Source organism: Hippocampus zosterae, chromosome 11 (genome assembly GCF_025434085.1).
Source record: "Hippocampus zosterae strain Florida chromosome 11, ASM2543408v3, whole genome shotgun sequence".
NCBI classification, from domain to species: domain Eukaryota; kingdom Metazoa; phylum Chordata; class Actinopteri; order Syngnathiformes; family Syngnathidae; genus Hippocampus; species Hippocampus zosterae.
In genome coordinates, this window is record NC_067461.1 from 9,921,413 (window position 1) to 9,948,073 (window position 26,661).

A 26,661-nucleotide genomic window follows, 5' to 3' on the forward strand; every position below is an offset into this window, starting at 1 on the left:
AAAAATTCGAACACTGGCAGATTTATAGAACATGTTGCATATTCATGCATTTCCCTAATTATTGGAAGAAATCAACACAATCTGTGTCTTCAAATGAATATGAATTATTAATAACATGATTATATTCTTAGAGGTAATTAGAGCCAACATGTTATTTCGGAAGTGTGTCCAACTGTTTGCCCTTTGCATGAATCAGTTCCCCTGAAGTAGCTGTTTCAAAAAGGTTGGTGACTCCTGCTGTAGAGTGATGCAGTAGCCTGTTTTCCTTTCAGAATACAAAGCAAACACTACTACTCTAGACACGGGTGGCACACTATCTCACCGTTCACCACAAGATCCTAATGCATTTGCAGAATGCATCTTAAAATATATTGGTGAAACTGAAGTGTAAATAAAGACAACGTTGTGATCATAAAGTCATCTAACTGATTCTTTTATTTGTACATCTGATACATGATTCAGATGGACCGAGAAACTACAACAGCAAAGAAAAGTTATTTTTGTGCGTGTGTGAACAATCAGACTGTATTTACTTGGGCGTTGTATGACCAGAAAAAAAAGACCTCTTTCAGCATTTACTGACCCAGCAGCCATTAAAAACTCTGCTGGTTATTGATGAGCACTGTACAAGTGGATTGGACTAAAAACAGCATGTCAGTACATAGAAAAATAAATACAGTTTGCTAAAATGAGGCCGCAATTGTAATATCTGTGATTGTACCATTAAAAATCACATTTCAAAACAAAACTTTAAAGAGGCTTTTTTTTATCTCTTTACATTAAAATTGGGATTCTTATAGTTCTAGGAGAGGGATACATATAATAACCTTTACAGAAAGGACTAGCTAAAAATATACAAGCACAGACAAAACATGAGAAGTAAAGCCAATAAAATGTTTCTTCATGAAAACCAAATAGCGCAGTGTAGTTGATATCGAAAGATTCTTTACATGGAGCTCCTTGGTCTGCAGCTTTCTTTAATTGGGGTTAAAAACGGTTCTGGGAAACTTAATACAAAAGTTTTTTTTTCCTCTTCTTATCTTACAATGAAGTCAAAATGTGTTGTTAAAATATATGAGTAGCAAATTTGGACTGTTTTCTATTCCCTGTTAGAAGAGAGTACACCCCAGGTAGAATTAAAGATGACAATGAGACAGCGAATACAAAGCAGGCCTTCCTATCGTACCAAAGGAGTGGGGAACCGTTTGCCTGTTGGATGGTCCAAAAAACGCCGACCAAAATGGAAAAAAAATGACAATGAAAACAAGGTTCATCTCAATGAGCATTTGCCAATTCTGTTGTTCAATGATCCTATGAGTTTGCCCATTGTGATATATTTTTTAATTGCATCCCATTGGCTAAAGTGTCCCCATCCCTGCCATCCACCATGTTATCATAGCATTCAAATCACTGGCCTTGATTGACTGACAGTGTGACACAAGATGGAGGATTCTATATCGATTCACATTATTACCATCACAAGAAGAAAGGTCTAACAGCAAATATTTATACATGAATATACTGCAAGGTTCAGATGGTTTTCACTTCTTACATCAGCAATAAAGAGGGAAAGGGAGAAAAAAAAAAGAACACAGTCAATAAGAAAAATAGATTGGAGTTAATGGTGAAAACAGTGCATAAAATATTTCTGGGCTTTTTTTTTTCTTTACGTTAAAAGGAAAGAAAATGAAAACACACTCCTGTCGAATCTTGTCCAGACATGCTGCGTACCACAGTTCTGCTGTACCCAAATGTTGGAGTTTGTATGAAACAGAGATTGTGTGCGTGTGTGTGTGTGTGTGTGTTGGAGGTGATAGAGATTGCGTAGTGGTTCTCAACTCCGGTCCTCAAGCTCCGGCACTGTACAGGTTTTTGTTCCAACCAGGTCCTACAAAAACAAATAATTTAGTTTTATGAAGCGGATGAGGAATTCCGAAACTAAAAAGAATGCACACACACTTTTTCTGCAGCCTGCAACACAAACAAACAAAAAAATGACATCATTTCTTTTTCCTGTGACATAAGCACGACAGAAACAGTGCGGCAGAGCCACCGCCGAGGTGGACACTCGTCCGAGAGACCCGAGGTTGGAACAAGAACCCACGGAGCAACCCTGCCGTGGCGAGCGCTCCGGACTAAGGCACGTCTGTGGCTGAAACGCCACAGTGAGCTCGCACGTGCTAAACACACACGCCCACCGCCGGATGCATCTGGGCTGACCAGGGCTGGGCTTGAGCACCACTGACCAAATGCAATGTGAGGGACCATGTGACCGTCTGCAGTAGTCCAAGGGTGGGCAAACTTTGTGCTTAAGGGGCCACATTTGATTTTTAATATGGACAGTCATTTGGAGATGGTGAAAAAGAAAAATAACTCATGTTTAGATATTATCATAGAATATAGAATATGGTTTTGAAATAATGTTAAATACATGCATTGTTCCTTTTTTACTAATATTTATGTATTTTTGAAAACAGGTATTCAGCCCAATTTGTAAATGTTACTTTTTAATCAATTCAACCATTAACCAATTACCCAATAGAATATTATTCCTTTTTTTTTTTTAACTATTCCTATTTTTAATCAGGTGTCAAGGCGGTATGTTCTTCTGCAATGGAGGAAAATGTTTTAAAGTACCCGTAACTTGTTTTTAAATCAAGAGGCTATGTCGATAAAAATGTTGAAACGATCACAACTATTGTACTAATTCAACAAATGAACTCCATCTTGATAAACAACGGGTTTACATCGATCTCGTATCACCCGTCCGCTCTAATCAAAGCAGTGTATTGTAAACGGGTGACCCAAGATCTACATTTGGAATTGTTTCGATCTGAGTCATAAAAAAATAGTCTCTTTGTAAATCCGTCCAGGGACGTTGCGAATGTGATTGTGAATGTGAATGGCTATAGGTGCCCTGTGACTGACTGTCGGCCAGTTCTGGGTGTAATCCGCTTTTTGCCCAAAGCCAGTTGAGATATGCTCCGTCGAACCCTCAAAATTATTTAACAATGACATAAACACTCAAAATAAATAAATTTTAGTTTGCCAATTTGGGGTGGGGGGGGCGGTTCTACATTCTTCCTCGGCTGGCCAGATTAAAAAGTTGGAGGGCCCACGGGCCATATTTTGCCCACCTCGGTCTAGTCCATGAAGGAACACCCCTCCATCTTCAGTCATGCAGCAGCCATCTTTGAATTAACAAAATAACTGCCTTCCCCGTGCCCTCCTGCCTCCGTTAATAGTTTACTGAGACAACTGGGAGTTGTCATTCTTGCTGTCCTGACTGGAGGGGGGCTTGCTGTTCCAGGGCGAGTGTGACCTCAATGCTGGCGAGCTGCTGAAACAGTCCTCATCCTCCAGGCCGTTGGCCCCGTCCAACTGTGTGTTCTCCAGTCGCGTGATCAGACGCTCATCCTCGTCACCAAACTCCCCTCCCATCAGGGTGGGCTCTCCCACCATCATCACGTCCTAAAGGGGACAGTAAGGGCCGGCACATATTATCCCCTTTAGACGAGGGGGCGGGGGACGGCGGGCAGAACGGCTGTCTGAATGGACGTGTTCTCTATCGCGTGGTATGTTTTTGGCCAATGTGCACACTGTGTGTAAGAGGCCTAATATTTCTCGCTGTGTCGCTTATTCTGTATAAGGGGGCGGGCGATGGGTGCTAAATGCATCCATCCATCCATCCTCTTTCTATTCCACTTCTCATGGAGCCTGGAGCCTACCCCAGCCGACTGTGGGCGAGAGCCCGGGGAGGCCCTGGACATGGTTGCCAGCCAATCCCAACAAACATATGGTACAGGCCAAAAACCATTCAAGTTCACATTAACACCTATGGACAATTCAGTCTTCCATCAATCTAATGCGCAAGTTTTGAAATGCAGGAGGAAACTGATGTAATGGCAGCAAACCCACTCCTAAAAGGAAGGCCCCAGCTGGGATTGGTACCCCAAAACCTCAGAACTGCGAGTAAGATATACCAACCAAGAAGTCAACAGGGAAAATGTTCCCCTTTTGGAGATTGCATCAGACCGGGTATAAAGGCCCTTGAAGCTTGCCCTGCCGTGTTGAAAGTGATTGTCAGTCAGACAATAGTGATGCGGGCCTTTCACTGCATCACCTCGGCAAGTTTAAAATCCTGCTTTGTCAGACGTCAACACCATTAGGAGCCTTGCCAACCTGTGGGACCCTCCACGACAATCTTCCATCATACTGCTGTTCACTATGAAGCCAGCTAGCTACTCCTCCAACATGGCGCTGCAAACATTCTCAACCTTGTACCCCAAACTTAAAATATATTTTAAAGCATTCTCAATGATCAACTTGTTTTTAAAACTATGCAAGTAAATCAATCATTAATGTTTGAATAAAGGGGTTCATTCCACCTCGGGTCTCAATCGACCAACACCGTGTGTGGCTCATGTTTACCTTAATCCGTCAAACCAAAGCAACACCCCCCCCCCTAAAAAGAAGAAAAAAAACCACACATGAAAGTGACTGTGACTGCCCATAGCTACCGTGCCCCAGTCCTCTGCACAATACCAAGCCCACCTCCAGGTGAACTCTACGCTTCCATCTTCATCACAACCTTCAGCGGACCTTTGCTGCTGCACCTATAGGTGAAGTAGATGCCATGCTAACGGGTACCTGGTTGGAGAGGGAGAAGCTGTTGGCTGGGCTCTTCTTTTTACTGTTGCTGTTGTTATTGCTGCCCCCGCCGGAGCTCACGTTGCTGCCGCCTGACACCTTCCTTTTTCGTCGCTTGTTGGGCGCTTGTCTAGCAGGCTCGGCTATAAGCGCGTACAAAAGGGAGACCGTGAGCTTCTCTTGAGTTCTATGACAATTTTGGTTACAGCTAGGTTTTTTTTTTCTTTTGTACCTGGGGGTGCGACCATCCTCTGCCACTTTTGGAAGAGGCAAGTCTTCAGGCAGTCTCGGGGGCTCAAACTGTAAGTCTTGTGTCTTGACATCAGTTCTTGCATGGGCTCCAATATCACACACAGCTTAAGAGGGTAACATTTTTAGGACATCATTAATAACAAAAAAATCTGGGTTGTTATATGTACAGCTAAGCCCATTACAGTGGTACCTCCAAAGTCGAACACCCTCAGTTATGTGGTGCTGGTCAACGTTTAACACTTTCACCAATTTGTCAACATTACATAACCTTATTAATTGTACAAGCTAATCTTTTAAGAACCATAATCAGAAATTCAAATTCACCAAATTCATTTATCTACACGGAAAAGTAATCTCAGCCACTTCCGATTCTTAACCCACAGCATTTAATATAACGTCAGTCAGCTCTTGACAGCTTCAACTCTCCCGGTAAGGCTTTTCCCACAAGATTTACAAGTGTATTGATGGAAAATTTTGACCATTCTTCCAGAATTATGACCTCTCAATTGCATTTGTGAGGTCACACTCTGACGTTGGACCCGTTTCCAGTTTTCGGACATGTGTGCTTACTGTGTGGTTGTTGTACGTTTTCCTCTCTAGGCATTTGACTTGCGAATGTGTTATTCATAGCTGATTACACTCCACTCTATTATTTAGGACAGCAGACTCAGACTCACTGTAGACTCACGACCCCTCCTGCAAGTCGTCATAGAAGGGAGAAAGCTCTGTGCAACTTACGCCCCCAGCACAGAGCGAGCAATAAACTTCAGCTGGCTACTAATGCGCAGAAATCATGTTGCTCTTTAGCTCTTAAGACAGTAATCACAGCCTCCATGGCGCTGAATAAGCTACACTTCTTACAAGTATTGTTCTCACAAAAGGATTACAAGGAGTAATTAACTGAGAGAAAGACGGAGAAGCCATGCTAATTGCTAAGCTAACCGAATGTTATTGTGAAAGACCTGAATTAAGTGCTTGGGTGATAAAGTAACATTTTAAGTTTTCACTGGAACTGTGTTAGAGCGGAGAGTATCCATCTTAGAACAGCAAAATAGCAAGCAATTTAACATGTGTCCGGCGAGAAAATTCAAAAAAATATTGCTACACACACAACAGGAAACGATTGCTATGTTCATTAGGGCATCCCGCACAACAGTCACGAGGAGTGGCCTACAAGATTATAAGTATATTACTGAGGATTCAGAAAATGGATGGAAAGTATATTGAATACATTGCTAAAATGATTCTTCACAAAACTCCTGAGTTTTGATTTTGACTTTTTAGATTAGCACAATAAATTATTCTCAAATTACTTGACAGTCGGACTCAGCTTTTGATGAATTATTTTTTTCTTTTGAATCAATTTCTGTAAGAAACATTATTTTACATGCCTTTTGTGCAAAAATGTGTGCTACTGCGCTTTTGTTTGCATTTGATCATTTTATATAGTTGCACTACTGGATGTATTTTTCATTTGATACAGGTCTGTTTAATGTCACTTCAAAATAAAGAGATAAAAGGTAACCAGTCATAATAGATATATTATATATATATATACTAGTATATATACATACATATATATATATATATCTACACATATATATATACAGCTAGTATATATATGTACCGTATTTTCACGACTATAAGGCGCCATTAAAAGTCTTAAATTGTCTCCAAAATGGACAGGACGCCTTATGGTGCGGAGCGTCCTTTATATGCGCTGAGTTCCAAAATCTGACTGACAGCCGACACGCTGTTTATATAGAGAAAAGGCGGAAGTGACTGTGGCCAGGCATGCGGGAGAGAAGTCGGCCAATCAGGGAAGGGTGGGCGTGTATATATACATATATGGAGAGGGAGAGAGAGAGAGAGAGAGAGAGAGAGAGAGAGAGGGAGAGAGAGGACAGACAAGCTAGTCCGCCAATGGTGAAGGGTGGGCGTGTAAGTGGACGCCTCAAGCCAGTACCAACACTTGTATAGCGTGTGGCAATGTGCATTGTTGCAAAACAACTCCGGTTTTGGTTTCTAAGAACCCCTGAAAATAAATTCGACAAAAAGACACGCCTACAAAGCTCAGTTCAAACTTAAAGCCACCGGTTATGCTTTTGGCATGCGTGCCCATCTCACAGCAGCGGTGAAAAAACAAGTCAAGCAAATGAACTCTGAGCTTGCCGTTATTCCCGGAGGCTTGACTAAAGAACTCCAACCGCTGGACATTGGCATCAACCGGGCGTTCAAAGTAAAGTTACAAACGGCATGGGAACAATGGATGATCGGTGGCAAACACAACTTTACAAAGAGTGAGAGGCAGCGCTTGGCGAGTTACGCCACAATACGCAACAACGAGAGGGAACGCGGCGTTTTTGATGGATTACGGTACTTGCACAATTGTTCACTTCTTTCTACACACACGCGCTGCCACCATGTTTCGCTCTGTTCTTTACTTTCAAATGTGGGAAAGCTTCACACGAGAGAAATGTTGACTTTGCTGTTGCTACTCCTTCTTTCCGCTCGGCAATGCGTAGCAACTCACACTAGCATGTGATGCATTCAATGACAACTGGGATGTGCAGTCCTCTGCTTCTGATACAGAGGATGAGGACTTTGATGTATTTCTGGGTGATGATTGATCGAAAAACGTGAGAACATTGTACGATGGCTAAATAAAATACACCCAAACTCAGTTCTGCTTTCGTTGCCTTTTTAAAAACGTGTTTTTATCTTATCTGTATGTCTTGGCATGCTACCGTATGCTTCAAGCTAACGTGTTAGAGTGCGCGCATGCATGCCGTATGTTTAAGCTGGCGTATGTTTTACCACTGTAAAACTGCGCCCATTCGTACGATGCGTCCTGTGTATGTGTAAAATACAGAAATGTCACGCATTACTGAGACTGCGGCTATTAGTACGATGCGTCGAATAGTCGTAAAAATACGGTATATATACTAGCTGGTTCGCCGCCCTCCGGGCGGCTCATCAGCTAGTTCCTGCGGAAGGCTGGTAAGGTGGTGGTTCGCCGCCCTCCGGGCGGCTCATCGGCTAGTTCCTGCGGAAGGCTGGTAAGGTGGGCCTTCGGCCCACAAAAGTGTTGTTGCTTGGTTCAACTTTTTGTTCATCTTCATTGCTTATCGCGAAAATAGAGAGATGTTTAGCTCTACTAAATAACTAACAATTTCATTGCAATGCTTGTGGGTAGACAACATTTTTTCGCTAAGATGCCCGCGCGATCGTAGTGAGCCACTGCCTGAGCGGCGCAGTGGCGGCGCAGTGGCGGCGCAGTGGCGGCGCGCAGTGGCGGCGCGCAGCGGCGCGGTGAAGTAGGTACGTTTTGAAAAGGGACAGACGGAAGGACAGACCGCGTGCGGGACGACGCGCAATATATATATAGATATATAAATAGATACTTTTTTTTTAAAAGAATAACTCAAACTATATCGTGGCAAATCGTTATATAGAATGGCCTATATTAGAAAAAGCAAAACACGAATAGAACTTAGCCTTGCTTGCTGAAATTTTACAAGATTTGTTGACATCACGCATGAGTTTTGTTTGCGTTTTGAGGCAGTTTTTTAGAAAAACTGACCCGTTTTAGGGCTTCGTCTGTGGACATCCCACTGTATTAATCTAGCAGTGATGAGCACTATTAAGGTAAAACTTCCTTACACGAAGGTAGTTGAGAGTGGAGTTGGACAGCCCACATCTGGTGATATTTTTAGCCAATTGATCCAGCATCTGAGGATCCTGCAAGCACATGACGGACAACATCAGAAGTGGAATATAAGGGTACGGCAACAACAGTAAATGCATGATGTTTGGGGTATTTAGGTTGAACACTCACATGCATGGCCAGGATGCTTCTGGGGAGGACCTCTCGGTGTTGTCTGATGCTGAAGTGCCACGTCTTGATCCTCATCATGTCATCAAACATGAACTCGAGGTACAGACGACCCTCCACGCAAACCTTGTTAGGGAGACCCCAAAATAAGTGATACTGAGTAGTCCACCAAAAAGGCTGTAAAAAGACTGGCCAGACCTGTGTGAACATGGGTTTGCCGTTCTGGGTGACCATGGTGCACTGGTCACAGTCGAGAGAGACAAAGTTACTGTGGAAGGATTCCTTCGGATGCTTCAAGTTGTAGAAGAGCTCTGTTGCCCCACCCTCAAAGATGCTTCGAAAATATCTCGGAATCAACGTCCTACCAATGGCTAAAACAAAAAAGAAGACATCACTGTCTAGTGGGGGGGGGGGGGGGGTCCGTTTATGACATATGGACAAAAATACTTGCAAAAATGATTGTAGTACACGAGATTATTTAAAAAAAAATAATTATCAGTGCGTTCATAATAATAATGATATAACAGTCAAAATATGGTTTCACAACCCCCATTCTCTGTAGTGTTTCTGATTAGGGTCACGGACGAGCTATACGAAAACAACAAACACAAGAGCTGTTCCTTTTCACTTTCATGGGTCATAGTTTCAAAGACTCATTTTGTATACTTGGCAATATTTATCATATTTGGCAGGATTGTTGACACTTTCTCTGTGGTGACGGTCAGCGACTCATGAAACTACTTGCTGAACTCCACACAGTGCGCGACAATTCGGGTTTGGCTACATCACTCGGTATGCGGCAGGCCTTAAACTTACTGTATCGTTTGGGTCCATCTTCAAGGCAGAAAGTTATGGTAAGCATCGCGTCGTCTTCGAAAAACTCCGTGGTGAATGCATCCCACCACAAATTGTCACAATCCTGAAAGAGGAACCACAGACAATTAGGCAATCCTTAATCATAATTCATAGTTTATTGCTGCATATGACCACAAGACAACAAAACTCATCCCATCTCATTACGGACGCAAGTTGAAAATGAAAATGTATTAAATAAGTCCACATGTGTTTTCTTAAATTTTGCTGAACATGGAATTTCAGTACACTGAATCTAAAATCCTTCTGATGAGCAGAGATTAACATGCATGTGTTCGTTGCTGCATCTGCGGACACTAGGAGAAAATGTGCGTCTCATTACCACCAACTCAGCTGGGTGCTCGGGCATTTAAACAGTTGGCACTTCAATTACATTTTAACCAGGTTGATCAGATAATCCCATTAGAGCCTGAATGTAAATTAAGTCGAGGGAGTTCTGGATTCATCTCGCACTCTCATCTTGCCATGGTAAGCCACCAATAAATGGCAGCTGGGAGGTAAATGTTAAAAACATAGCCGCGGTACATGCACAGCTCAGAGTGGTATTAGAAAGGCCTGGAAAATTAAAAGAGCTTCTAAATCTCTCCAAATAAATTGCATGACATCTCTCACCTCTGTCCAATTCTGTAGCCTTTTGTTCAGCTCATACATGCGATAGTCTGTCTGGTTTCCATACGGTGTGGGTCTCCTGCGGCAGGAAATGGGAAATTCAACACTCGGTATGAAGTTCAAGCTGCACTGATGTCAAATCCCATAGTACATACGCACACACATGCGTAAGCCGAGTAATTACAGGAGATTTACAATGTTAGTCTTTGTCGGCAAAAATGTTAAGTCCACATTGACGACACCAAGAATTCCTACTTTATTTGCAAGGCTCTGAACTCACCCCATTCCTGGTTCCATGTATGACGGGGGATACATGGGTGTGGGCCTGACAGTAGACACACCAAAAAACTATCAGAATCATCAGATTCAATTCAGGAATGAGCGCACCTTAATCATTGTGAGGTTCGTGCATATTATGACCCATTTATGTTCTGTTATGTGCCCTAGGATCATTAAAATACATTTAGTCTGCTTCAAATGACTTGAAATGCTGTCTCATCTTTCATGAAGTAAGGTACAATGTTTGTGTAAAATCAGCAAATAAACTTATGTTTTATATACAGCTAGCTAGGTAGCTAGCTACCGAGATAGATAGATAATGTCAACAGTCTCCGCAGCCCATCGCCGTAGAAATTTTCTCCACGACAAAACCCACAATGTTGCCAAAACGTTCTGTACAGTATTACTAAAAATGGTCAGTTGTTTTTAAGAAAAAAATTCCGTTTTTTTAAATGCTCGTGACTGAAAAAAGGTTTTATCTTTGGTTTCATTCAATACAATGTTGTATTGTATCCGTAGATGACTACTTCGTTGATTTCACTTATCGCTGGTTCTTTTTGCTGAGGGTACTGCAGCGTGCTGCTGCAGCATCGGTGAATATGGGCCACAGGGCGCTTACAGGCTCCTTCAAAATAATCTATGAGTGTCTCAAACAAAAGTGCCAACAACACAAACTATGAGCCCATCATTCTCCTCTGCAGTTTTTAATGATTTAGTAGTTGAACATGATAATAGTCATATTCTTATTGGAACTCTTAAAGTATGTTTCCTGTAAAAGAAAGCGAGTCCGTTGAATTTACAGAATACATGCACGGCATGGCGCATGGTAAGGATGGTACTACCTATGCCTCAATATGAGCCGGGAAAAACCCTAGTGTTTCAAGGAGACTTACCCCACATCTCGGTCCAGCATAGCGCCTGGGTGGAAAGGTGGAAAGCTTCCGCCGTTAGGGGGTTCCTTGGGAGAGTACAGCTTGAATGACTTTGACGAACAGCCTGCGCAGAGACCGAGAGACAGACAGCGAGACAGAAAGAGAGGCGGGGGCGGGTGTGGATACAAGAGGAAAGATTTAGAGAAGATTGCGTTGATGTAGATGCAGTCAAATCACAACATCATCCACAAGTAATCCAACTATTGCTGTTTTGTTGCGGTTAGCTCAAATAAAAGTGCGCAGTCTGAAATGTTTTTTCTTTTGTTTTTTTTTAATTCCCCCAGAATCCACCCTCCCTGCCACCACCCCAGCTAGCCTTTGCAGGCTGCTTTCATTACCTAATGCATCTTCAATCTGCTAAATGGACAAGAAAAACAAACATGATCTGGCCGGTTCTTGTAGTATCCACACTGATGTAGGGATCCCTCCCTTCAAAGAGCGCCCATCACCATCTGCGCTGTGTGTACAAATCGCCCCACCACCCTCCAAAACCCATCCCCCCACGACCCACCCAGCCTCTCTGTTGTTAACCCTTGTCTCGCCAGAGAAAGCATTCATGGGAACACATCTATTCTGTGAGACCTCACACAGGCAGCGGTCCAACTAATGATATCTTAAACTCTAGTAGACAGCGACAGAGTGGGATAACAGGAGAGGGTGTTGGGAGTGGGGGGTCCATTCCTTAGAAACATGAGTCTGTCTGCCTCTGCCTCATTAGAGCCAGCCACTCTCTGCACACATGTTTTCATGAGACATTAATTATGTCGCCGCAGTAGACCGTTGGATCACTCGGGCCTGCTTGTTGGTGATATTCTTATGTGGGGCATGAACATGCTGCACCTGAGGTGATGCATAGTTAATAGAAATAGTCACAATTTATGTGCAAATAGTGTGTCACTCTGAGCTTGCCTGTTTAAAAGGCAGCGGTGCCAGATTAAAACCAACATGGGGATGACTGCAACACTGTCTTGTTGGGTTCTACTTGTTTAATCTTCTCACTGACGGGGCAGCAAAAGCTTGATTTTTGATGTTTGTCCAAAACCACTTCTACACTGCAAATACAGTACAGCCACAGCCAGCAATTATATACAGTCTTACTATCTACGATCAGAGCCGTAAAGAGGCAGTCTTCACTTTACAACGGTACTGATGTGAGGTTTCGAGGCTATGAACAGGGTGCAATATTGACTAGTGAGCATGCATTAGCGACTTACACACAAATTCAGGTTGCACCCTGTAAGAGAGAAAAGGCTGTAAAGTACTTTTTAGTATGGGTGGGCCACAAAGTGGTACTTTTCTTTAATACAAATCTTTCTCAGTTGTAACTATACAGAAGAAGAGTGGGTGATTTTCCACAGTGCACTTCAACGCAGCAATGCACGCACACCTGCGTACTCTCAAGTGGCCCACTCCCACAGGCTTTCACAAACGCTGAAAATATATTTCCAGGTTGGAAGCGAATGAGACTTTGCTGCCGCGAAGCCGCACACTTTCCAGAATGATTTGATTCAGGCGGGGGCAGATGGACTTCTCGGTGCTGGCAGTCGTGCTGTGATTTTTCTGGCAGATTTCATTCCATCAATATTTTCTTCAAATCACATCACCCTGCTGGTTTGGATTTTTTTTTCAATTTACAAATGATGAAGGACATAGTGCTTATTTGAACCTTCAACGCACCAGAAATGTTTCTGTACCCTTCCCTTGATTTGTGAGTCGATTCAATCGTGACTCAGAGGTCTACAGACAGTCATAATGCTTCAATTGTGCTCTGGCATGCACTATCACCTGGGGGGACCTAATATAGACAAATGTGCCTTTCCAAATCATGTCCAATCACCTGAATCTACCACAGTTGGACACCAATCAAGCTGTCGGAAACTCTCAAGTGCGATCAGTGGAAAAATGAGCCGCTCTTCCATGACAGATTCCAGCCGCATATAGCATGGCACCACACCACCACCTTTGTGGCTTTTCCATTGCAACAAGTGCGGGGCGGGATCGACAAACTGTGCAAGCCCAAACTTCACAGTGCACACTCGCAGCATGTGGGGTTCTGGCCTAATATTTCAAGAGTGGCGAGTCTCACACATTTGTTTTGAAGCAATTTAATACATGAATTGCCGTTGCAAATGAGAGACCATCAAACAGACGCTTTCAGACAGACGAAAAATCAATTTCGAGGCAGCCACCCACCAGCAAAACACATACAGTATATACAGTACACATATACTTGTTGTGCGTTTTACAACATTTTACCATATTTTCAATTTCACATACTAGTGAATGAAATGGTAAAGCTTGTGGTAATTAAGTTTCACCGGGTACATTCTCTTAGATGACAGCGAGCTCTTATTCACTCGCTGCCTCTGCGAGTTGCAGTCACCGACTTTATCTCGTATATTTACAGTAAATACAGTAAAATTTAAGTGAGTGCATTAATTAATTAATGCACTCACGTAATAATATACTTCCATCGTTTGGAATGAATATAAAAAAATAAGATGCAAAAATTCATATCGATCTCATGACATGGATAAATATTATCACGACGTTATCTTTAGTATCGACATTTGGATCGATCAGCCCACCACAGTTGCAAACAATGGAACGCCGTCCGAACAGACGGATGCTCAATGTGACCGCAATCAAATAAAACATTGTAAACAACACTACAAATATATCGGCATGGACCATCCTGGGGGTGTGTTATTACACAAAGTGTGATAAACAAGAAGCCGCGCGCACATGAACACACACAAACACTCCGCCATACACACCGAGGCTCGGTGTAAACGGAGCCGCAGGGCCGCATCCATGACCGGACGACGCATGTCATTGCTAAGCTACTACATTGCCGTTAGCAGTCTTATCCTTTCGCAATACCCATTACTCGTATTTACTGAGCTGCGGCGAGCCGGCCGCGCGGGTAACGATGCCCGGCGCGCTATGAGGTGGGGTTACCTGCAGAGAAAAGGCCACCAAAAGGCGGAGTTGCTCCTAGCCAGCTAGCGTCGATGCTAGCCGGAGAGGCTGGACGGCGAAGGCTCCGAGCTCCGCCGCGGCTTGGGGAAGCACTTGTACGGTCCCAACACATAAGACGCCAGCCAGGCGAAAATACTACAACCACCAACCTACAACTGTTTTTTTTAAAAAAAAACCTCTACATATATATTTAGATACTGAATGTAAGTGTATTTTTAGAAATGCATTAACATATGTGTACGCTGATAGTGATCTACCGCTGCTACTACTACTTGAGGACCCTTTGTTCAAGGGAGGCTGTCTTTCGCTACTTGATGAAAAAAGGCTCCGCCCCCTTTCGCGTATTAAAACACTGGCGCACGCACGGGCACAAACACGCGCACACACTTTGTTCACAACAGAAATGATATCTGATCACTTTACTTGGAACCTTTATCAAGTCAAAGCGCTCGTATTTACATTAGAAATATCTCAGACAAAATCTCACAATCTCAGACAAAAATGTCACAAAAAGTCTTAGAACTGATGTTTTTGTTACAATTCACTCATAAATTGACTTGGCAAGAGTCAAAGTTGGGCTTTTTAAGTGAAACTTACAGAAAGCTCTAACTTATTCTCTTTTATAAGTCCAACAGGTGGATAGGGTCAACCACAATGTCGTACCATGGCGCGTGGGCAAAATCTGGCCCATAACATCATTTTCGGTGGCCCGTGAAAGCAGATTAAACATGTCAACTTTCAAAATGCTTGTCAAAATTTCTAATTGTTATATGTGTTAATAGCGTTGAGATATTGCACATTTCTTATGTTGCTTCTGTAACTTGAAGAATAGTTGAACAAATTATCATTATTGATTTCAAAACATATGTATCAATTTGTTGTACAGTATACAGTATATGAGGAGGTGAATAATTATGTGTATGGTTTCATAATCATTACGCCCCCAAGGGAAACTGTGTGGGAAACCCCTGGGACTATGTGTTTTTATCAAACCTTCTAACATCTAATGGGAGGGCATATAATTGTTTCACTTGTCATTATATGGCACACTGACATAAGCAGCTCAGCATATATTTTGTAGTCGTGAATATTTTTTTAGCAAGTCACTTTTTTAAATTCATAACTCAAATTCCCCAACCTCAGAACTGTGAAGTCAACGTGCAACCATGCCAGATTGAAAACAAACATTTATCAGAAAATGCAAAGATATTGCATTTAAAAGTTAAATCCAACTAAATTGAGTGTAACAAGTGCACTGTCCTGGATGTTTAAAAAGTTGAAGCTACTGTAACACTAGGCAAACTTTGAACACTTAATTCAGTGATTCTCTCACATAACACAAGAGGGTGCCCCAGAACACATCGTGGTACTGGGGACATTTGCACAGGGGGCAAGGATTGGACTGAGCTGATGTGTTCAAATGATTGCCCTTATGGGCCACTTTTGATTTTCAAATCTGAAACATGGGCCAAGTTGATGGTGTTTTTAGTAAGTGTTTGTAAAAACATATCGATATTCATGTTGATTCTAATGTCTTCAGATTTTTTTTCTGTGTGTAATCATTTATAATCACACTAATGAATGATTTACAGTCCTCAAATTCTCAAAATCTGGAATTTGGGAGGGAGCCAGAGTACCTTGAGAAAAATTTGATTTGAGTCCTAAACCTCAGAAATATGAGGCAGACGGGAGCTACACACAAGAGGTAAATAACTTTACATAGCTTTGTGGAAACGGCTTGTAACAAGAAAACAAATATTTTCATCATATTTTAGAGTGGATCTCAATGATCCTGCCAACCCCTCATTTTTTTCCTACAATTTCACTGTATCATACCAACACTAAAGTTGTTACAGTCCAGCAGAGACTCAATATCAAGCACACAGTTAAGTGATTTTGTTTCTCTGTTGCTGCAATTTGTTGGTGCAGCCTTCATTTCTCCTGTGAATAGTGGGGGGAATTATCAAAACCCCTAATGAGACTTGGCAGAGAACTTCTGTTTTATTTTACACATGCTACCATGTGAATTCAAAGATTTTTGAACAAGCAATTATTATTTGCCAGGAACCATAATCGTTCCACCACGGCAGGGCTCTGACAAGGCCTTATTTTAATTAGGTTTTCAAATTTGATATAGTGTGGTTTCATTTTTTTTCATATTCCGGTACCTAGTTTGGTCAAGACAAAACCACTCAGATTTGATGTAGGATGAAGAAAATGTTCACATGAATTATGGGGCCTTATCTTTTCATTTGTTCTGTTGGATGAATCGGGCAATGAAATCCATTTCCTCAGTCTTAATCATCATCCCAGCGTAATGAAATGATGATGATGAAATTAATTTGTACTGTCCTGACCTTCTCCTTCTTAAAGCAGCGTTTGCTTTCATCTCCCTGGCGTCTGGAGTATGATCGAGCGCTCTGGCTTGCACAGCGCAGTGCAGTGATGAGTATTCATCAGGCTGGTTAATTCAAGGCGTCTTTGTTAAGACTTTTGGGAAATGATTGACTCTGCTGATGGCTCAAATCCTTTTTAGACCACAGTCCTGATCCTTTCCTAGCCTCGTATTATGTAAGGATATAATCTGCAACCTCACTTTTAATCAATAACCACTCTGATGTTTACAAGCAATAGATTTGAAGGAGCAGAAAAGCCTTTGTGGTCTCTAAGTGGGTTTTAAGCTCAATTGGTTGAGGCCTTCGCTTAGTCGGTTTGTGTAATTATATAAAGCAGGAGAGCAGATGAGGAAAGTGAAGTGGTGGGTTTTATTGAAAGGCTGCGAGTAAATACATCAGAAGCCCACCGGGGACTCTTACTGGAAAAGCTGCACATCAGATCACAGCTTCTATAACGTTTTGAGAATCTTCAGTCTACAGGTGAGTGGGTGGTGCAGCCGTCTCCATCAGGGTCACCAGGGGCGATTTTAGGGTCAGAGGTTTAGCGGTGCTGATATAAAGATCATCATAACCATTTAGTACATTTTAATGCCATTTGAAATTGATTCACAATTTCTGAAAGAGAAGACTTTCTGGAACATGGGCATTTAATCAGTTCGCTTCTCAATAGCACCTTGGCCTTAAGATTTAACAGGACACACCAGCTAGGTTCTCTTAATTCCAATTCAAACAGAGGACAGTGGTGCCATCTCTGACAAGCTGAAATCTCCTTTTGTAGCTTTAAAAAAAATGCCAGCGAACCCTACCTAACAACAAAACTTAAATTCATGAAAAATCGGGAGTAGTACGTATTGATAATCGTCTTGGTGAGGCACTGAGCGGTAGAAGTAAAGAAATGTTCAACAGTAGCAAGATTTTACTACTTACACCATAACTGCATAGTTTATATATATACTCTATATACAGTATACACACACACACGCACACACACACATACACATTTACAAAATTTAAATTTACAAAGCTGCTGATGGAATACATTATAACTAATGCATGATGAATTAAGGGAGAAAGCTGTTCTGACAACATTAATCTTTGGTATTTTTTTTTGTTTTGTTTTTTTTCTTTTAATGCATTGATTGCCAACTTCTGTGGAAGCTCGAGAAACAAGGAGCTACACTGTCCTCTGCTGGAGACCCTGCATACACGGAAACAATCCTTGCTCAAAGTTTCCGAAGCTCCAAATCAAAATCATTCAGTGAAAAAAAAAACAACAATCCAATTATTATGATATCTTTTTACAGACATTGAATGACTTTTTATCAAGGTCAGCAATGGATTCTAATTATAAACACTAAGAGACACCAAATGAAACAACAAGAGAGAACAAGAGAGCGAGAGATTTGTACGGGTTTCCTCCTTCCTGTTGCATTTGGGGGGTGGACTAAATTATGTTGGGATTATTGTTATTGATATGTACTACGAGTTCCTTGGGTTTTGAAAAAGATTGAGAACCCTTTCATGAAGGATAAACTCGCTACCCGAGTTTATCAGTATGAATGAAAGAATGAAATGATATGTGCTGGGGGGAGAAAAGGGTGTTTTCCCTGATCTCACTGCAACACTGTGTGCGGTGTGTACTTCTCTGCTGCTTAGCAAGTAGAGACAGATGGGAGCAGTACGTCAAATTATTTAAAGACTAATGTTGGAGCTGTTCCACTGAATAATGAAACACCTATGGCACAGTACTAAATTTGACAGGAATATTAGCACAGCTGATTTATACGGCCGGCATGTAAAGAAAAAAAATGTCAATGTCACACCTCAAGTACAAATTCTCTAACCCACAGTGTTGGTTGCTAATTCAAAGGCAATGAATCAACACGGCTGCTGATATTTTCATGACTGCATGGCGCCGCTGGTAAAATAGTACTTTGTAAATCCTGTTTTATGGCATCTGATTCCTTTAACGGCTCCCATCTGCCAGCATTTACCTTGATTTGCATTCTCTCTATCACGCGCACTGTGTGCATCATTCACATTGGATCTCTGGCCTGTCAGCAAACAGACATTTATTAAGTCTTATCATAAAAGTATGAATCAGGGTGATGAATTGTATTTACAAAGTCATTCAAACTGCCTCAAAGTGATTCCCTCCGTTTTGTGGCTTTAATATTGGGGCTGAAGATGTTCTCTGGTCTTTAAGAAAGTCCTCATCTCTTTCTTTTCCCCTTCATGCCCCTCCCTGCTTAGGTGGCACATGCCAGCTTTCGGCCGCCATGCTGAGGGGCCTGCAGCAGATGTGACATCCATCACATCAGCTCATCTCCACTCTGCAAAACCCCTCCTTTCCCGATGTTAGAGTCACCAGCATCTCCCACACATTCCTTCTCTCTCCCTGCCTCCGCACACACGGCCATTTTGGTCTCGTTTACAGTAAGGAGTGCAGAGAAGCGGCATAAAAAAGACGCTTTTAACCAGAGTTGTTGTGTAATCCCCAAAATAAATAAATAGAAAAGGCTGCCATCTTGGCTCTGCTTGAAGTCACTTTTCTCCAGTCAGGGGCCATGTGACTTTCTGCATGAGGTAACAGCGATGTTAGTGCAGGGGGGAGTGAAACAAGGGCAAAGAGTGAGAGGAATGGAAGGGAGAGGGGTGGGAGTGATGAGCCAAGGGGAGAGTGCGCCGGAGTGAGTGCGTTTGGGGGAAAGGGGCGGGGGGAGCATACATGCAATCTATTTTTACCATTTAGTCAGAACAAAGGATGTGATTGGCTCCACTGCATTAGGGCGCAGAGAACAAAGCCTTAAAAAAAAGGCAATGTCACAGCAACAACAGAAGGTCGCTAGAACACTTTAAGCAGGCAGATGTGTGCCACCATTAGAAGACACGTATTAACATGCTTACATGCTCGAAGCAGGCATCTTTAATGGCTAATGTTATTGCACAAAGATGCCCAGAGGGAGAGAGAAAGTGATGTCAGGATTTAGAGGTGGCCATATGTTTTTCCACACACACAGATACATAAATACATATTTTTGAAGGTGAATTTTAAAAATATATACCGAATGCCGGGCGACAAATTTGGGGGAATTAAAAAAAAAACATACATATTCCATTGATGGAAATTAGTGTCAATTAATCAATTCCAGAGTCAAACTGTTTCCATTCTTGCTTCATGTAAGAAGTTAACTACTGCAATATTAATACACCGAAACAGATTTTCCAGAAATTGGACATTTAACACAATTGTTAGAATGACTCAGTGGTTCTTCAAGTTTTTTTATACAGTATATTACGTTTTGCTCCCGGGGAGTTGGCAACTTTGTAATCTGAGTTTTGATCTTAAAATAATTTCACAACCTCACAGATGCACCTCGTGCTCCTCGGTTTTAAGCAAGTGGAAATTCAAGACAAGACTAAAAAGAAGTTACTCGCTGTAAATATGAAGATTAATAAAACAGTCAGCCTTTGAAAACAACTCGTAGTGTGTCCATTAAGAGTGCTGTACAATACCTCTCCGACCACATTTTAACATTTTCATGCTCACTGAACTGAGATCTAGTGAATTTCACTGAGGTTTTGCTGGCAAGAACGATGATATTGAAAAAAGCTGAATGTATGAACTTCTGGCATTTCACTTTACACTAAAAGGCTCATCATCCTACTCTTCACAATTCAAGAATGTAAACAAAGCAGCTTCACATTACATTTATTGCTTGCATACATAGTCATGCGGCTCTGTGGCTTTTTCTCTGAGGGATCCACCAGCCTTAACATGCCTCAGCAGGCTCGGGCTCCACTGTGATGGGTGCTTGAGCACACGTACTCTGTGCGCACGTCCTCCCTCATTTGCTAAAATTTGCTTCACAACATTCGCTGCAATACTGCATATCCTCCCTGTGCACCATTCGCACACACATGTGGATGTCATTAAATGTTTCTGCCCTACAGTGAATTCTGTCAACAACAGGAGGGAGTTTGGGGGGGGGGACTACAAGAAAGGGCTAGGAAAGAGACCAGACCTTAAAAATGACCTGTCATGTGTTATATCTGACAGCTGAAGACAAATAAATCATAAGTTAAAAAGAAAATCTTGTCCCACCTATCTATCTCTTTGGGGGACAAGTCGCAAAAATCTGACAGATGACTTGAGGAAACACAATGCAAAACCTTATGTGGAAATAAAGGCAACACAGAAAATGAACATGTGTGGTCAGGTCGAATGGTTTTTACAGTTGAATGTTTCCAATAATCAATGTATAAAAAACTATTGACACTTACTTTCACACGTAAAGAAGACATTTTAGAGTCTTCAAAGTAATTTAACATGCCCTTGTTTGGAGATGCTTTTTTTGTACCCAGAAAAAAATGTACTCAAGCATGTGCAGACTATACAAAGCCCACACAAGAAGGCTGAAGGTCAGACTCAGCCCCCAACACCAAAACTGTGGGGTGAGCAGGATAACCACAAGTCCACAATTTAGCAATAAATGAAAGGTAATCAGAGGACCTCCCACTCCCCACTACTACGAATGCAGCAGTAGACCCTTAAAACGTGAAAAGTTTGCCTGGTCCAAAAGTGCCGAAAGTTGAACTTAAGTCCAAAATCTGCGTTGCTTTAGTGCAGTGATTATATAATTTATAATATTATATGTGGGACATTATCCAATTGTCGCAAAGTCGCTTCCCATTTGATAAAAGTTAAGAACAATAAATGTTTTTTCTTGTTGAAAAACAGCTTCAGAAAATATATGTACATTATGTTAGATTTTTCAACCCAGTTTCAAATGAGTTTGGTGTAACGCCAAATGCATACTGCTAGCTATGACGTCCGCGAGCTGTTGGCTGAACTGCACTGTATTCGTTTACAGGGCAGCTAGTGATTACAGCACAAATGAGTCACGTTACCTGACCGTTACTCAATGGTGTATTTTCTATGAGAGAATTTGGTATGACTCAGTACTGTTCTGAAAAAAAAATCAATCGGGAAATACATTGTTTTTTTTCTTTTTTTTGTGTGTTTTTTTTTAAAGATCAGTCTGCGATCCACTCAAAAAGGGGCCATGACCCACCAATTGAGAATCATTGTTTTCATGTATATCACATTGTAGATGGCTTTTTTGTGTGCCATCCACACAAAAAAAGTAAACAAATAAAAAGTAACTCCTCAAATTTAGAAGTTTACTCTATGCATTTTGCTGCAAAATACAACTAAAGTCCCTCGGCACGCGACAACCAATCATATCGAGTGCCGAGCACCAAAACAGTTCGAACTATGACTCAAATCATCAGGAAGTGCGGTGAGAGCAAGAAAAGGAGCATCCATTTCCTTTTTGTACAGACTCGCAGCAGAAAAGTGAAGTAAGCCTATTGTGTCTCACGCTATGGCAAAACCTAAAGTAGCATTGATGTGCATAGATTGACCATGGAGGGGTCACCAATCTTTTCGTAGCCATGTACTTTTTGGGTGGTGTTTCCTGTGAAGGGCTATCAATTTGATAGAAATAACAAATTGGCTCAAATTATATTTATTATTCATGATTAATGCTATTCATCTATGCAAAGAGACTCATTATGTTAATGATTTCTTACAATAATCGCCAAGAATTATTTAGCAAGGTAGGAAACATAAATATGATTTCTGTGAATGTCTGCAAGTGTTTACATTTTCAAACGATCAATTCTGCAACATGCCAGTGTTCCATCACCATTGAGCTATTTTTAGAACAGGCCTTGGGGGCTAACTGATGGTCCATGTTGGTGACGCCTGCTGTAACCCTTGCTTTAGGTCAAAACTTGACCACTTTGCAGCCCCCAACCCACCCCACTTTTTTTAAAACATAAGTTATGTGTGAGACAGCAATGTGCAGCAGAGAGAGGGTCGGCCAGACGAAGCACTCACCGGGACAAGCGCAACCTCCAACAGACATCTTCTCACATGTTGGGGGCTCCGCTTTGAAGGAAACGGCAGCACTCGGCCCTCACGCTGCTTGCATGGGCTATGCTTCTGAGGAAAAACAACACAGACAGACAAGGGGGGTGGAGAGATAAGAAGAGGGAGTGGTATGATTCCGAAGCAGGGCCACCGCTCGCTCGCTCTCTGTCAGAGGCAGGAAGTTGGCGGTGGCTGCATCATTAACGGGCATGTTGCAACACAAGTGGGAGGGGAAATGAAAGAGAGAGACTTGATTGCACAGCGGACAGGAGTACGTAACACGGAATGGGGCTCAGTGTGTGTGTGTGTGTGTGTGTGTGTGTGTGTGTGTGTGTGTGTGTGTGTGTGTGTGTGTGTGTGTGTGTGTGTGTGTGTGTGTGTGTGTGCAGGTTAAATAAGAAAGCACGAGAAGCAATTAGCTGAAAAGAAATAGTGTGTGTCTGTGTGTGCACGTGTGGCATTGATGCATCATCCATTTGGCCGTGCTGCTGCGAGAGATAAACATTCTCAGGAGGAGCCCAGAGGCAGAAGGTCATTAATGCCAAACAAACACATGCACTCCTGCCTCATGTATGACTGATTTCCATCTCAGCCCAATTTCTTCCTCTCGCATTGCTACCTTCGGCTGCACACTGAAAGAAGATGTGCGTTAATCACTGCAGACAGTATCGATTAAAAATGCAAAGCCCACCTGGAGAGCAGAGACACCCGAGGCCCACGGGAGGTGAGAAGACCGTGTTAATATGCACCCGCTCGCCAACGTGAAGACCCCTTTTGCTCTCTTGCGACGCGCTCTAATCCTGCTTCACTCTCTTACTGCTCTCATCCAGATGACGCAGCCTTAACCTTTTGGCAGTTCAGTCCATTTCCATTAACGTCGACACATCTCTTTTGTCACTTTGCGAGCAAAAAGCCTGTGTTTCTGTTGCATTCAACATTGCTTGTTTTCAGATTACACAAAACTATTGAATGAATTGAGATGGTGTACAGAGCCAGGAAAAAGCCACGGATAGCCCTTTTGCACTACCTGATACCACTTGGCTCACCACACCAATGACGCTTTGCCACTGACAAAAAAGTACCCAGCGGCAAGTATTATTTCTAAATCTTCAACGCAAGAACTGAGGATACACAACAACTAGAAATAATTAATTAAACCTGTTGCTTTTGCATTGGATTGCATAGTCTCCACTTTACTGTAGAGCCTTTCGGTGGTGAACAGACACTTTTGAGAAGTAGACACGGGAGTGACATTTCCATTGTTGTTGATTTAAATTTTTTGAGCACGACTTCTCACTCCAGTCAAATGGTGTGCCGATTGTCTGGCACTGTATCTTGCTTCTATTTTTATGTCAAGTGTTGTAAAACCTAAATGTATTTTAATTCCTTTTGATGATTTATTCTCTACAGTAATTCATCTTTTATTGGCCTTTTCCAAATGTGGGCGGGTTTTTTGTTGTTGTTGTTTGTTGTATTGTACTGTATGTTGAGACTGCTTTTGAATAGGTTTCAAAAAATGGCAAATGATTCTTATTTCAACAGATTGCTTCCCCCTGCCACTATCTTATTTTTAAACAGTTAACTGCAACATTAATCCCATAAGAAAAATTAATTGTAGAACATATTATCTCAATATCTCACTGGTATTATCTTGAAGTTTTTGTATTTCAGCAAGAAGCACGGGATTTGCCTTCATGGATAACATAAAATTATGCCATGGGCTGCATCTGGCCCCCAGGTCTTGAGTTTGACACCTGTGTACTCAAGTGTTTCCACATACCAGTGGTAAAGTTCTACTTTCTTTCAACATGTGCAATAAAAATGATTCGAAAGCATTTGGCATGGCATAGTTTTTGCTGTTTCCTCGTGTACTGTTTTGAAGTATAAAACTGGCCTCAGAGGTTAGCCGAGATAATGAGGTGCCACGGAACAGTGGCACAAATGTTGGAATGATTTGCCTAAGTGTCCCAAAACAAAGCATTGGATACACATTGATGAAAAAAAAGATCCAAATATAAAAGATATAATAATATAAAATATTAGATGAGGCAATTTCCACAAATCATACAGTCAAGGGCCTACTGAGGATCTTAATCAGTTTTAAGATCTTTTGTCTTCTCTCCGTTGTTCACAAAACAAGTGGAGGATTCCCGGTGGTGTCATTGGTTCTGACCAAGCATTGGTTCTGACCAAGCTTTGTTATGAACAAATCCTCACAGAAAGGCACACTTGACTTCCACAAGCGCACAAGCGAGTCTTGCACTTGCACGCTTGATCATGTCAAGGCTGATCTTGACTACTGACTGCCTCTGCTGTGATATAACATCTGACAACTTGGCTCTCAGCCAAAAAAAAAAAAAAGTCCCCACATATGGATCTCCCACCGCAACTGAAGACGCCAACGTGCAGCTTTAACAAAAGCTCTCATCGCCGACGCCTGCCACTTCAGAGGCAATACAGCAACAAAGAGCAAATATGAGTCAGCCCAGGAACCAGAGCTGACAAGCAACATTGGCTACACACCAGTGAACAGGCAGCCGCATCACAGTTAAATGTCATACACCATGTCAGACAATGTTCCCGGGACCCAGACACAATGAACGTCCCCGCGGGCCCCCTTTCTTCCTGTCACAAACACTACCTGCCGCCACATGTTTTTTTTAATGCGTGGAGTTTCAAGGTTGGGATCAAACAAAGGCAGACGGACAGAGGAAGGTTGTGTCGGTGTGATTCAAAAAATGGCTTCCAGGAGCAATTAAAGCTGCTGTGCGCTGCTAGGCATGCTCTCTCTCCCTCTCCCCCCTTTTCCACATCCAGATGCCCGCACTGTGTCGACATGTCAGCAACAAGCACTGCTCTTAGAATGAAAAAGTTCCCATAATCACGTGCCCGTTCTACTTAGGCACGCATTCTGCTTGAACGCACCCCTCTAATGTTGTGACAGCGCACACTCACATGGCTCTTTCCCTCAAAAATCCAAAGTGAAGGCTCCTGATGCCGTCATTCACGCAATCACTGCTTATATGCGCCGCTCTCCTTCATCACCGCACTCCATTTCAGTGCTTACCTTTCTTTTCTTTCGCCCACGCTCGCCAGTAAAAGTCCGCCTGGGTCAGCCAACACAGCGGAAGCCGAGCTGAGCCAGCAGGCAAAGAAAGAGAGAGTGAGATGTTGGAGGGGGAATGTGTGATGAGCAGATGCTGATATAGGACACAATTGGAGAGGGGGGGGGGTGAATCAAGCAACGTGCAAATTGGATGATGAGAAGGAAGGAGGGAATGAGGGAAGGAAGGAGGAGGTGGGGGAGATGGGGAAAGAAGGGGGGGGGCTTCTCTTCACTGCACTGGTATGACGCAGAGCTGCCACATCTCCTCTCTCTGCTACAGCGCCAACCTTCCATGCCCATTAGAGGGGGGGCTGTATCCATGGCAACGGAAGAGCAGAGTTAGGTAGTACGTAGTGGCAGAGTGTTGTGATCACTTAGATGTGCATCTCACAGCTTCTGAAAGGAGCACATAAATAAGGACAAGATGCGATGAGAAGCAGACTGGTTGAACTTGTTGCCCACAAGAGGAGAGAGTTGGGAAACAGGATGCACAAGTTAATTCGCTCACTCAAAGGGAAGATAAAACAAGTGCACAAAAACAACCTGAGAAATCACAAAATCAATAAATGAACAGCTCTGAGCTTTGGCAGTCAACAGAACAAAACCCGGGAAGATTCTACAGAAGCACTACAAGTTATAACCATACCCCTGACCAAGTGAAATGGGATTTCAATTTAAATTACTGAAAAATGTGCTTGCAGTCTCACTGAAATCCTGAAGATGTGGCATTGCAAAACACATACAGTATATCCTCACTGTCCAGTGTAAACTATGGATTACTGATGTCTCTGGTTTCATCCTTTTGTTTA

At 42.3% G+C, this 26,661-nt stretch overlaps 1 protein-coding gene across 6 annotated transcripts; it reads right to left on the minus strand.

Moving 5' to 3' along the window:
* Nucleotides 1-416: 416 nt before the first annotated feature.
* On the minus strand, nt 417-26,172 carry LOC127610351 (LIM domain-binding protein 1-A-like). 6 transcript variants are annotated; one of them, XM_052080373.1, is made up of 13 exons: nt 25,814-26,063; nt 22,714-22,818; nt 11,392-11,494; nt 10,500-10,544; nt 10,223-10,298; nt 9,554-9,656; nt 8,936-9,108; nt 8,741-8,863; nt 8,566-8,643; nt 4,883-5,006; nt 4,651-4,793; nt 3,138-3,471; nt 417-1,888 (listed from the first exon to the last, which is right to left on the minus strand). In XM_052080373.1, the coding sequence occupies exons 2-12, from the start codon at nt 22,739-22,741 to the stop codon at nt 3,247-3,249; spliced, it is 1,221 nt and encodes a 406-aa protein (XP_051936333.1). In that variant the 5' UTR covers nt 22,742-22,818; nt 25,814-26,063; the 3' UTR covers nt 417-1,888; nt 3,138-3,246. The 6 variants fall into 6 exon arrangements, with proteins under 6 accessions (XP_051936333.1, XP_051936332.1, XP_051936335.1 ...); XM_052080372.1 differs by having other exon boundaries at nt 22,714-22,938; XM_052080375.1 differs by lacking the exon at nt 10,500-10,544 and having other exon boundaries at nt 22,714-22,938; nt 25,814-26,172.
* Between the last annotated feature and the right edge of the window lie 489 nt (nt 26,173-26,661).